This window comes from Pantherophis guttatus, chromosome 5 (genome assembly GCF_059756535.1).
Source record: "Pantherophis guttatus breed Tessera chromosome 5, ASM5975653v1, whole genome shotgun sequence".
Classification (NCBI taxonomy): Eukaryota; Metazoa; Chordata; class Lepidosauria; order Squamata; family Colubridae; genus Pantherophis; species Pantherophis guttatus.
The window spans coordinates 52,873,808-52,888,082 of record NC_142067.1 but is presented as its reverse complement, the minus strand read 5'-3'; the positions used below and the strand labels follow the sequence as shown (position 1 = coordinate 52,888,082).

General features: G+C 36.5%; 1 protein-coding gene across 2 annotated transcripts in view; it reads left to right on the top strand.

Annotated features, from left to right (window-relative positions):
- RCAN1 (regulator of calcineurin 1) overlaps positions 1–12,325 on the top strand; it is a 29,769-nt gene extending 17,444 nt beyond the window's left edge. For both annotated transcript variants that reach the window (XM_034439765.3, XM_034439852.3), the window contains exons 2-4: positions 3,780–3,953; positions 6,485–6,644; positions 9,277–12,325. In XM_034439765.3, the coding sequence (XP_034295656.1) occupies positions 3,780–3,953; positions 6,485–6,644; positions 9,277–9,449 (507 nt within the window). In that variant the 3' untranslated portion in view covers positions 9,450–12,325. The remainder of the gene's footprint in view (positions 1–3,779; positions 3,954–6,484; positions 6,645–9,276) is intronic.
- Positions 12,326–14,275: the final 1,950 nt, after the last annotated feature.

The following is a 14,275-nucleotide window of genomic DNA, read 5'->3' as shown; positions in this document are numbered from 1 at the left end:
TATTAGTTGGCACTGTACAAATAACTGGAATATAAGAACTAAAGATTAACAGTCTTTCTGTCTAAGAATGCCATGGGATATATTCTCATTATTAAAAATTCTTCAACTTCCCAAATTCCAGCAGAAATGTACATTTATCTAGGGACATAAAAGTAAATGATGCTTTCCAATTATAACTGGAAATTTTTAGCATATACAAGAACAGTATTTTTGGAATTTAACATTATTTTCATTAGGTTAGCATTGTAATCTTTTTAGTTGCTAATTTTTCCATATTTTATGTTATATTTTGTCTCATTTCCAATATTTTACTCTATGCTTTATTTGTCTTTCATTCCTTTCATCTATTTCTACATTCCTTGGACCTCAAATAGCTGTAGTTGTAAAGAACAGCCTTGCATTTTCCTGAATGTTTAATTTTTTAAGGATGTTCCAATTTTCATATATTTTTTCAGGTTAGCTAAAATGAGATAATTATTTTTTACTCCTGCTGGTAAATAAAAAGTAAGATATAAAAACACTGTCTCCTTCTAAATTCCACTCCTAGTTCTTTCACTATAAATTTTAAAAGATAGCATCTATTTTTATTAATATTGGAAACATAAATGTGGGTTGAATATGTACTTAATATTTCTATTGGCTATTTCAAATAGCAGTGCCTCAGTAGGAAAGGCAGTTGTTGGCACATTTACGTACATGAAGGCAGACTAGTAAAAGTTATATTTTTGAGGGCCAGCAACCATTGTATTTGATGAAGCTCTTTTTAAATGCAGACTTCACTTCAGACACTGAAGCACCCAGTATCCTCATTAAACTATGTCAAGTTTTACCCTGCATCATCTTCACCCCACTAGTTTTGCATATTTCTTATATTGGCACATATGATTGGGATGTGCTATATAGTTTCTCTAGAGTTGCTCATACAACCAAAACAGCATTACCATCTTCTTGCAAGACCCATCCTATAGCTGCACAGGAAGCAAGAAGAAGGTAAACAAAATAGCATATAATTTTCATCCAAGGGATGAATAGGAAAGAGAAAGAGCGAGTTAGATGTTCTGATTTTGTAAGAAGCAGCTAGCTACCTCTGTAGTAGATCCTGATTTTTCTGGAACAAGAATGATGGTGACAGAAATATATCTGTTAAACATTTGTCATAGATCTGTTAAAGTCTATGTCAGTAACACATTCAGTATAGCTTAAATTTTCTTTTATATATTATAATGCTACCCTGTTTCCCCCAAAATAAGACATCCCCTGATAATAAGCCGAATTGGGCTTTTGAGCGCATGGCAATAAGGCCAAGCACATATTTCAGAGTTCTAAAAAATATAAGACAGGGTCTTATTTTTGGGGAAACATGGTAATGGCTACTTATATGGCTAACAATGTAGCTTATAGCTAAATTTTACATTTTAGTTACTGTTTTTGAAATAACTGTCCTTCGAATTGGATGATATAAGTAAAATTTGCAGCACTGCCAAACAGATAATCTTCCAAAGGACATTGAGCAATAGTATTCATAGTAGTGGTTTTTAATAACACCAATATATATGTTGCCTTAGTGTCCCATTTTTCTGGCCACATCAAGATTAAAAATTAAAATATTTCAATTCAATTCAATATCTTGTTGGGGGATTTTTGATGATGTTGCTAAGTCATGGAATTCTGATACTGTAAAAGCCATGGTGACACAAAGGTTAGAATGCAGTACTGCAGGCTAACTCACTGCTCACTCTAGGAATTCGATTCTCAGCAGCTCAGGGTTGACTCAGACTTCCATCCTTCCGAGGTGGGTAAAATGAGGGCCCAGCTTGTTGGGGGCAATATGCTGACTCTGTAAACCGCTTAGAGAGGGCTGTAAAAGCACTGTGAAGCAGTATATAAGTCTTAAATGCTATTGCTACTGCTATTGCTACTATGGATAACATAATTGGAGGATTCCTCCCAGTGATTCTGAATTTGATCTGTTCCCTATCCTGCAACTGTAACAGTTTAAAAACAAACAAACAAAGCAGTGGTGAAATCTAAAATTTGTTACTACCAGTTCTGTGGGCGTGGCTTGGTGTGGGGGGGTAATGTGACTGGGTGGGCGTGGCCAATTTTTTTTCTTTTGAAACCATTTTTTCTACAACCTCTTTGATGAAGAGGTTGTAAAAAAATGCTTTCAAAAGGCTCTGACGATCCCAGCTGAGTTGCCTGATCAGCAGAGGCTTTTTTTCTTTTAAAAGCCTCTGACGTTCAGGCAACTCAGCTTGGATCGTCAGAGGCATTTAAAAGAAAAAAAGCCTTTGCTGATTAGGCAACTCAGCTTGGATTGTCAGAGGCTTTTAAAAGAAAAAAAACCCTCTGCCGATCAGGCAACTCAGCTGGGATCATCAACTGACAATCCCTTTGACGATCCCAGCTGAGCTGCGCGATCATCAGAGGCTTTTTTTTTTACTTTTAAAAGCATTTTTTCGACCGAAGAGGTTGTAGAAAAAATGTTTTTAAAAATTAAAAGAAAAAGTCTCCGATAATTGTGCGGCTCAGCTAGGCATGTGGGGAGGAGGGATTTTTGCTACCGGTTCTCCGAACCACCCGCCTCCATCGCTACCGGATCAGGTGATCCGGTCCAAACCAAGAGCATTTCACCCCTGAAACAAAGATATGTTATGCATGAGTTGTAGAGTGACTGGTTTACAAGGAAAGGAATGTCTTTAAGCCATTTTCAGTCTTTTCTCTGCATTCTGGTTAAGTTTGTATGTAGTAGCCCATACCTTGTCGATGTTCATATATAATTAGAATGGAAACCTGCCACTGGGGGTGCCTATATTTCCTTTACTTGGTTAAAAACAAATAAAGGTGTGTGCAGTTTAGTACTGATCACAAATGTTCTTAAGAGAAAATAAAGTAGGGAAATCATGCAGAACATGGCTTCTTGGATTCTTTCTAGTTCTTCTTCTTCTATACACCATTCTATTATGTTATATCCATATGTGTTTCTGCTTTCCTGTTTTGTTGTGCCTGCTGTTTTTGCCTATGTGTGCACTGAAAACCACAGGACAGGGAGCATATGCTCTGAGTCATGCGACCAGAAGAACTTAGAACGGGGCAGTCACAGAATTTTGAGCTGCCTGCTCCTCAGTTGCCCCTCCCAGAGGATTGTTGTGTAACTTTTTCTTTGTCTTTGCCACTTCAAACTGAATTTATTTTGAGAACATGGCTCTTCTTTGCACTAATATACATAGCAAGGGGAATTTGGGGTGGGGTTGGAGGCTAATGCTACCAGACCTATAGGCAGGTGGGGGAGGGGGGAATTAACCTTCCTGGGAGCACTTGAAAACTGACACATAAGCATTTGGGAAACAAAGTATAGAGGAAGATAGAGGAAGGGGTTTTCTTTTAGATTCTGCAAGAGATGTTGACAGTGAGAGAGACAACTGGAGCATTAAATTCGTTTTTATCTGGATTTATATTTAATTAACGTACAATGCAGTTGAATAAATGTAGTTATTAACCATTTTCTCTTACAATTACATTAAAAATTATAATTCAGTAACAACAATTGGGCAAGGTCTTGTTAGCTGTACTCAAAACTTTAGAGGCGTAAGAGCCCAAGTATGCAGAAAATATGCTTGTGTTTTCGTTTGTAGATGCATTATTTATGAATTGTACTTAATTCAGAAAATGAAACTGTCTTGAAATACTTCTACCTTTGTTTATAGATCAATAAATGATAGGCAGGAATGCTGTATTCTTGTTAACTGTTTATTTATGTTCACATGTTTATTTTTCAGGGCAGATTTGAAGCTCTGTTTAGAACATATGACAAAGATGTCACCTTTCATTATTTCAAAAGTTTTAAAAGAATAAGGTTGAACTTCAGCAATCCTTTATCAGCAGCTGAGGTTAAAATTCGGTTACACAAGACAGAATTTCTTGGAAAGGAAATTAAACTATATTTTGCTCAGGTAAGACAAGGTAACTCAACCAGTTATACTTTAATAGCTTTTTAAACAGTTCTTATATTTTTATTTTTTGCTTAGTTTCCCATTCCTCTACTGCAGTATACATCTTGCCAACGCAATATATGAGCTAGAAATCAGTGAAATTTACATTATTTATAACTAAGTTTCACTTATTTCTATCTACTTTGCATGCATCTATTCGTCTATCATATGTACGGTTTATTTGATTAGCTGATATTTTAAAACATTCAGACATACTTCAGAAAAAAGGCACATGTTGCATGGTTTGCTTTTCCAAAAAACTTTTCCACTTACCTATTGATTCTCTAGTGATATTAACAGAGACTTTTGTAAGTAGAGCTTCCAGACAACCAGTTGAGAACTAAGCTCTATGTAGATTTGGTGTTTGGCCTCCTACTTCAGGAATTGAAATAAAAGCTGGACATTAAAAATTACTTCATAAATTATGGATTCCGGGATATGTGGAATTATCATAGTTCATTCCTAAGTGTATGTCTTAAAAAATAGAAAAATTGAGCTTGATGTGATCAGGGTATTATTTTCTTCTCTCCATGTCAGAATTTAAATTAGGACATAAGTATATCTGAATGTTTTAGTTTTTATATAGGCTACTTAACAACACACATTCTTTAGGTAACACAAGCAATAAAGTAATAAAATCAATATTAAAATACAAGAACAAAGGCAATAAATAAAAATAAATTGTACATGGTCAAAAGCTCAAATAAATGGGAAAATAACAAAAAACCTACCACAAGACAATTTGTACATTTGCAAAAATATTCACTACAGATAATATTGTTTAGACTCCATTTAAAAATAATGGGAAACAAAGGTCACCTATATTATGAAGTGGGAAGGTCAGAGTACTGCATGAATTGCTAAGGGATCATGCAATCTAGAATGCTTTTTAAAATAGAAATGTGCTATAACGAAAACGAGTTATCAAATTGATATGTTTCTGTCTGTTGGTACTTGTGATCTATTTCCAAATGCTTTATTAGAAGCAATCACTATTTTGCTCTTGGAATGGTTTTTCTAGCTTGAATTGTCCTCTAAATAAGTACACATAAGATACTGATCTGTAATTTCCATTATTAACTGCTAATAGTAAGATCAACTGGGTTTCCATGCTTGCTATGGGAGAAGACAAGTGTCTTCTACAAATAACATAATCAGCAATCTTAGCATGCAGGCTGGTTGTGGAGCTGAATCAGTCTTTGCCATCTTGACCGCTTTGTGGATTGTGAACTCAGGTCACAATGTACCATTTGTACCCATAAGGTCATGTTTCGAGGATAATATTGCTCTAGCATTTGTCTTCTCTGGTTGTAGGATTCATTTGTTTTTGAACGGCTCTTGCCTAGTTCTTACAACAAAATTATTAAATATGGAAGGTAATGTTGGATGATTATATTACAACCACAAGACAATTAACCTGTAAATTTCTGTATGGTCACATTTTATTCTTAATAATATTTACTATCTGTATGAAATAGTTGGCCAAGATCTTTTTTTTTTTTTTTTTTTTTTTGAGATTTGGCATGAGTTATCATGAGGATGCCCAGCTCTGTTTCTCTTGTTTATGTAAACAAGAGTTTACATATTATAGTCATTTGATCAGCATCTGGATGCAGTGGTAGGTTGAGTGAGAGCCAGTAAGCTGATGCTGAATGAAAACAAGATGAAGGTACTATGAAATTAGAGAGATTGCCCATTCTTGACAGGGTTGCATTCCTTCTGAGTCTGTGGTTGTTCTTGGAGTAATCGTTATCCATGAAGGGACAAGTGGAAAAGAGTAACTTTCTGAGAACAACACCAAGATTTAGTTTTAGACTTGGCCAGATTGATCTGTGAGCTGTTAACCTGAAGATGAGATTATTACAGTGAGCTTTACATGAAGTGGCCTATAAAGTTGGACAAGATGCCACAGCTGAGTACCAAAGACTGAAGGAGAGGAAGTTGCTTGAACATATATATCTGTTTAAAGGAAGTGAACTAACTGCTGGTCTTGTTACCAAGCCAAATTCAAAGTATTTGTTTGCATAAAACCTACATAGCCTTTTCTCATTAACTATGATTTTGTGTGAATGCTCAAACTTTTTATATTTTTAAGTTTTATTTAATTAGTCAGGTTTTTAACTGAAGTCTTGATCTTAATATTGTGAAGATTCTGTTCTTTTATGTCTTGAGTATTTATTGTGTTATGCTTACTCAATCCATGAGTAGTCCAGCAGCATTATACCAGTATGAAGCTGATCTTTTCTAGTTTTTCACACAAAGAGATAGTTGCCACTGCTGTAAGAGTTACTTTAATGAGTAGATTCCTTAAAGCAGTGGCATCGCTCTTTCAAGCTTGTACAAAAGCCTAAAAAACGATCTGGCTCTTTTTATAAATAGAAGTGAGGTGATGTGCAAAACCTCCCAACTATATGTATGACATCTTTTTCATTTCATTTCATATAATGATCATAGTAAACAGGAATGCATATTTTTTTTTGATAACTTTATAGAGATTGTATATTGGAAATACACACTTAGCACCACCTGATCCAGAGAAACAGTTCCTGATTTCTCCTCCATCTTCTCCTCCTGTTGGTTGGGAACAAGCAGATGATGCTACACCTGCTATTAATTATGATCTTTTATATGCAATTTCCAAATTAGGACCAGGTAAGACATTTTAAATCTGAATTCTTAATAACAAATTCATGTTATTTTTCCTATTTAATTTATTTAATTGTGTGTGTGTGTGTATAAGTGTAAAGTGTCTGCTCATAAAGTATGGAACTTTATTCTAGACTTCCATGTGAGTCTGGAAAAAATGCTGCTCCAAGAAGTTGCTCTATTATCCATTAAAATACATGCTTAAAGAAGTTGCATACAAGTAGTCCTCGACTTACAACTGTAATTGAGCCCGCAATTATGGTTGTAAGTAGTGTTCACATGACCACGTCTGACTTTACAACCTTTTTTGTAGAGCTGATAAAGCAAATGCTGTTGTTATTAAGTGAACCCGTTGTTTGTTATGGGTGTGTTTCACTGGAAACTGAATGTAGACACTGGTTTCTGGCAAACCTGTAGATTGTGGTTACATACTGTGGGACACTGTAAATTGTCAAAAATGCAGACTAGTTGCCAAGTTCCCAAAATGTGGTCTCATGACCATGGGGGGACAGCCATCAAAATTTCCAATATGGGTCATGAGTACCTTTTAGAGCAGTGATGGCTAACCTTTTCCAGATCAAGTGGCCAAAGCATGCATGCATATGCATGCATGCGTGCCCAAATCCCCAAAATGCAATTCGTGTGTGGGCCCTGTGCATGTGCCCCACCCCATGCATGCATGCATGCCATCAGTGCATGCATGCGCACCCCTACGCATGCGCCCCTCTGCATGCACAGCAGAGACCTGATGACCAGCTGGCCAGTGGGAGGTGTGCACACAGGCATGGCGGAGCTGAACTGGGGCAATGGTTCGTGTGCCCACAGAGAGGGCGCTGCGTGCCACCTCTGGCATACGTGCCATAGGTTCGCCATCACGGTTTTAGAGGGTCTTTTATAATTTCAAATAGTCACTAAGTGACCAATCGTAAGTAGAAGATACCTGTATTTTCTTCAGACTCATGCAGAACATGGTAACATGCTGGACTACTGTAGGAGAAATTTACTTGGTCCAAAATACTTTTAATTCATTTTCAAGGTATCATTCATTTTTGTTTTAGATACAAGCAATAACCTTAAATATTCAATTTATAGTACACATATTTAGAGAGGGGAAACAAACAGATGGGAAAAGGAGAATGCATCAGTAAAATTTTTTCCATAATGTTTTTAGCTTCCTGTGTAACTTCCTTTAAACATTGTTAAAAGCTTAAGGTAAATAAATAAATCCTCCTTTAAAATTTAATCATTTTCAAGGTATGTATGACCCTAGAAGCAGGGGTGAAATCTAAAAATTTTCCCTACCGGTTCTGTGGGCATGGCTTGGTGGGGGAGTGTCCTGTGACTGAGTGGGCATGGCCAACTCGATGTCATTCACAGTCATGCCCACTCAGTCACAAGACCCCTCCCACCAGGCCACGCCCACAGAACCTGGTAGGAAAACGTTTAAAATTTCTATTCTGCCACCCATTCAACACCCGCTCTCTCTTCGTTTTGGGTCGGGGGCCAGGGCCCAGGGATGCACCATTCCCTGGGGCCCTGGAGCTGCTGCCTGCCTCAACCAGGTCGGGGAATGCACCATTCCCCGATACCAGCCTTGTCCCAGAGCCACTGCCCGCTCTTTCATCGACAAGTGGCATGTCCTTATCTTTCTCCCGCAGCTGACTGTCAGGGAAGGCAAGTGCCCGAAAGTTACTGCAGTCGCTCACTCTCATTGAATGAGCCACCACCATCGCCGCCTTGTGCGCACACCCAACCTGCCGCTGATGAGTGAATTAAATAAATAGTGTGCGCTTGCGCAGCCAGCGCATGGACCAGAGTGGTGATGGTGGCGGCTCATTCAAGAAAAAGAGTGAGCGACTCCAGTAATTTTCAGGCGCTTGCCTTCCCTGACAGCTAGCCGCGGGAGAAAGGTGAACAGTAGGATATACCTCGTGGCAAAGGGCAAGCAGGCAGTGGCTCCACGGCAAGGCCGGAGTCGGGGAATGGTGCATTCCCCGACTCCGGGGAATGGGACAGCTGGGCGGTAGCTGTCATTGCTACCAGTTCTCTGAACTACTGGCCATCATTGCTACCGGATCAGCTGATTCACCCCTGCCTAGAAGTCATATTATATTTATGTTTGGAATAATGTAAAAGGATTAATTAAGAACAGGACTAAGGAATGAAACAATCAGGAACTAGCAATGGAATCCTTAACTTTTGGGGGGGGGTATTTTTTATTTTTTTATTAGTGAAGTAAAACAAACAAAAGGGAAAATAATGCATCAGTTATGATGTAGTAAGAAACTACATAGGTTACTTTGATTAAAATAAAATAAACATAAAGGGGGGAGAAAAAATGAGATTCATATGATAAATAAAATTAATTCAGTCAGTTCTGGTGCAATTCTTAACTCAGAAATAATAAAAGAAAATATTTTGTTCTATCAAAATTGGGAAGATGTTAGATATTTCCAAATTCTCTGTTGGAAATCTGGGAGCAGCATTCTGGATTCAGAAAGCCAAGCAGCTAGATATTATACACCTCATCATGTTGTGACTGTTTTAATCAATGGCAATATGCAATAAATTCAATTAGGAAATTGTATGTGTTATTAAGTGTACTATTGTCACTTACTGTTTTTTAAATACATTTTAGGGGCTCAGTATGAACTTCATGCTGCAACTGAAACTACTCCTAGTGTGGTGGTCCATGTGTGTGAAAGCAATGAGGAACTTGAGTCAGAAGAAACAATGGATGTAATCAAGAAACCAAAACCAAAAATTATTAAAACTAGGCGGCCAGACTATTCTCCAACTAATCAAAGCTGAACTATATAAAGTTCTCAGTTCCAAACTGACATGTTCAAGGAAACTTTGAAGAGATAGCAGGCCACACTTTGATGACGCTAGAGGTGGAAGCAGAAATTGTTATGTAAAGATCCTTTTCAGAAAGGGAAGTTATCATTTGCTAGTTGAATGGCTCATGAGACAGATTCCTGTATGAACTTTCTGAATGGTTGTCTTGGAGAATAATCAAACTGGGGCATTGGGAGCAGAAATATATACTTTGTATTTAGGGAATTACTCAGATACTCCAGATATCTGAAATTAGCACGATGCCTTCCCTGTTAATGTATTCATTCTGTGATAAATTCCTCTAATTCATGAGACAATTATATTTCTAAAATACAGTCACTAGTGAACACATTGGAATCAATGAGTCATATAAATAAGTGTATTAGGAATTTCAGCTGGGATAAAGCATCTGGAAATACAGCAAAACATTTTAAACATGAAGTAACAAATCGTTAAGTCATTTTCCATATTGGATTTTTGTGCATGCATATAGACCTAAAAAAGTAAACTTGTTCAATTTGATCTGTACTTTTAATTTATGTTAAAAATTATCTCAAATATTCCGCTTTCTTTCTGAATTGTTTGGTTTTTTAGTAGGGACAGACTTTTAGTATAACACCCTTAAGCTTAATGAAATAATGTTTCTTAATGTTAATTGCCAAATGTATGGTTTTGTATAAAATGTATAAAATGTCTGCGCATATTTTCAGTGGATGAATTGCTTTAAATTATTCTAAAAACAATTATTTATATTGGTTTAAGTTACCTTGACTTCTTTATTGACTAGAAGTAAAAGGAATTGCAAATACTGTTACAGTTTTCTCAACAGTTGAGAGGATATAAGCTTGTATTGTCCTAGTCACAAATGTATACATTTATAACTGTTGCTGTTAAGTGTTGTTAAAGTTGTTTGAGTATATTTACCTTGTTAAGAAACATGAATTCTGGCATTTGAGAAGATCTAGTGCCTTTTTTCTCCTCATGAATTTCAAAAGAGATTGTTGCAACATTGAATGCTTATTTCATTCCCACCCCCACCCCAGTGGCAGTAACTGTTTGATAGAACTATATTCTGCTTAAATATCATCAACTAAACCAGAGATTTTCAAACTTTCTTGACTCACAGGGCCATTAGCATTTCAGTAATTTTTTCATAGCAGCTCTAGACCAAAGGAAATGTTTTAACAATTTCATTTATTAAATAGTTAGGTTCAAACAGTAAGATTTTATGTCCTAACAACTTAATAGTCATTTGAAAAAGAAATACTCATAAATTCCAAGGATTTTTAAAATTATTCTTAAATAACAACAATTAATTAGTAAAGCAATCTATGTATGTTTGGGCACACAACTTCTCAAATCTTGGAATCAGATTGGACACCTCATTTCACGTTCTACCTTGATTTTCACACAATAACTGCTTTTTTCATAGTAACTGCCAAAAAAATCAGCTTCACAAAGATTGGACGTTGCAAACCCCAACTTTGCAAATTAATGGAGCAAAAATTTAAAATATTGCATGATGCCCCTATGAGTTTGCTAACCGCACACAGCTTGGGAACTGTTGAACTAAACTATAATTCCAAGTCCTGCATTCAAAGTCACAGTGCTTTTCCTTAATACAGTACATTGTGGTAGATACTTGACTCCTTGTTTACTTACTTACCTACCTACTTACTTACTTACTTACTTACTGCCTGACTAGGTGGCTCAGTGGCTAAGACACTGAGCTTGTTGATCAGAAAGCTCGGCAGTTCAGTGGTTTGAATCCCTAGTATAGGTCTCCTACATGACCAGGGGGTTGGACTAGATGACCTCCAAGGTCCCTTCCAAGTCTGTTACTGTTACTTACCATTCTTTACTAGGGCTGTGCATATTACAGAAATGATTCAAACCTTATGCCATTATAGTATCTTTCTGTTGGGTTTTTTTTAAGTAAATCAGCTTATTTAATTCTTGCATGTGAGCTTAAAAAGCAATATGGCTGCTTTAAGAATCACATTATTGTTGATGAATCAATCCTTTAAAAGAGCCATTTTGTTGCAGGTCTCTACAGAAGCCTGAAAAAAAGACTGTTTTTCTGAATAGTAGATGCAGAGTTTGTACTAAATCTGAAATATTTATTCTAAATTATTATTGAAGGATGCACTTTAGACCAATTAGCTATCACTGAAAGACAAACTGTTTTTGTACCATATTGTCAAAAAATCCTCAACTGCCAAGTGGCATCACATTGTAAACATTTCTAGGTACCGTATTCCTTTGAGAATCAGTTCTCAAGTGGATTTAAAAAACTTTAAATACAAAACAAAATACATTTTACAATCTCCCGATTATGAAAAAGTGTTTTTTCAGCCTTTTTAGCTGCTCACACTTTTTGAAAAAATTCTGGGTTAGATTTTGTTGGTTTTGTTTTGTTTACGGATGTCAATAGGAGACATGTTGAAAAGAAGTTATTCTTTAGTTACAAAAAATTTTCACTGTAAGTTTTTATACTCAGAAATAGCCAATCTCGAATAAATAGCTTTATAAAGTCAGCAGTACAGAATGGCTTGTATTTTAATAATCTAGTTTTGCCCTATATACTTGATAAATCTTTCTTAAATGTATGCTGAAAGCTCTGAGGACTAGAAGATACCAATTGTTCATATTTCACAAAAAAATGTTAAACGTGCTGAGTGTACTGTATATATTGATCAGAATGTGGAACTTCACATCTCTGTGCCTGAATTTACCCATTCAAAGTTAGGCATCTGTAATGCTGCAGGATGTGGAACTCTTGAATAGGTATACTCAAGTGCTTTGCTTCTGTTTTGTGTAACTTAATTGATTAAAAAATTATGCAGAGAGTCCTTTGTTCTTGCCAAATATTACACTCAAGAAAATATACTTTTTGAATTTAGGGTCTTTATTGTTTTCATTACATTTGGAACTAAGATTCCTCACAAAAATAACTAGTAAAAGAGAAACATGTCTTCCTTAGTTGTCACTAATATTTATATAAGGAATCTTGCATAAATTAGAATATAAAATTAAATTTATAAGTTGTTAAAAATATATCAAGCATTAAGTTTTCAGAATTTTATTTAATATGTCCCATGCTTATTATTTGCATGGCAGGTAATACGAATTATTTGGAATACCTCTCTTGTCCTGCAGGGAGTGCTAAATACCCAATAATATAGCATTAATTGCTACAATAAGCTGGAGAAACTAACCTGCTAAGAATCTTAATTGAAAATAAACTACTTGTGCAAAGGCAATTTGCATAAACTTTTGAGATTGCTTAGAACATTCCATTTGACCTAGAAAACTCAGAACAAATGCATGATAAATTCCATTATGATGCATATTAAAATGTATTTTACCATCCCTGTCTTATTCCAAGGAAGTGGATAGCCATGTACATTATGCATGCACTATGCCATGCACTATTCATATTACACATGCCACTGAATTATTAAACTTAATATTTAATAATATTTTGATAGAATGCATAAAACATCATAGTGTTTTAAAACAAAATAGTGTTCTATATTTGCTCAGATGAGAAAGATAAACTCGTTTCATCTGTTTATCTGTTTACCGTGACTCAATCCTGGAAAAATAAAATAATTATTTTTGCTGACTTTTATTGAGTCCAGGCAGAACCAGGGCTCTAATACATTGATAGATCTTCAACATTAACCCATCCTGCCTGGGGAATTCTGGAAACTGAAGTCCATGTATCTTAAAGTTGCCAAGGTTGAGAAACCCTGCTCCAAATAGTAGTTCATACAGTATATAAAGTATAGGTTGGATAAAATAATAGCAACAGCAATAGCATTTATATACTGCTTTACAGTGCTTTACAGCCCTCTCTAGGTGGTTTACAGAGTCAGCATATTGCCCCCAACAATCTGGGTCTGCATTTTACCGACCTCAGAAAGATGGAAGGCTGAGTCAACCTTGAGCCTGGTAAAATGAACTGCCAAATTCTGGCAGCAGGCAGTCAGAGAAGTAGCCTGCAGTACTGCATTCTAACCACTGCGTCAACATGGTTCCAAACAAACTTTATACCGTATTTTTCAGAATATAAGATGCACCTTTCCCCCCCAAAAAAGTGGATGAAAATCTGGGTGCGTCTTATACTCCTAATGTAGCCCCGCCCAGCTTCTCAAACGGAGGTTTCAGAGGCTGAAAAAAGCATAAACGAAGCTTCAGAAAAAAAGCCCCCAAACAGAACTTCATAACCAAGGAACCTGTTGCTAAAATTCACCTCTGGGAACAGCTGATTGGGGATATTCTGATCCACCTGCCAATCAGCTTTTTTCTTATTTTCCTCCCCAAAAACTAAGGGGCGCCTTATATTCTGGTGCATCTTATACTCCGAAAAATATGGTATGTGATATCTTTTTGCTAGTCATCTATTACTCAGTCGCCAAGGACTGTGGCGCACCATGTCGAAGTTTAGGTGCCCTGATAGATTCATCCTGATGGTACGTCAGTTCCATGACAGTATGATGGCTCGTGTTCTGGATGACGGATAAGCTTCAGAGGCCTTTCCTGTTACAAATGGAGTCAAGCAAGGGTGCGTGTTGGCACCGACCTTGTTCAGCATAATGTTTTCAGCCATGCTGTCAGACGTCTTCCAGAACAGTTTCTTAGGAGTTAGCTTGAGATACAGGACCAATGAGAAACTGTTCAACCTGTGAAGACTCCAGGCTGTCACCAAGATAAAGAAGACTGTGTCACGTGACCTCTTCTTCACTGACGACTGTGCCCTGAATGCTGGATCAGAGCAGGAAATGCAAGCCAGT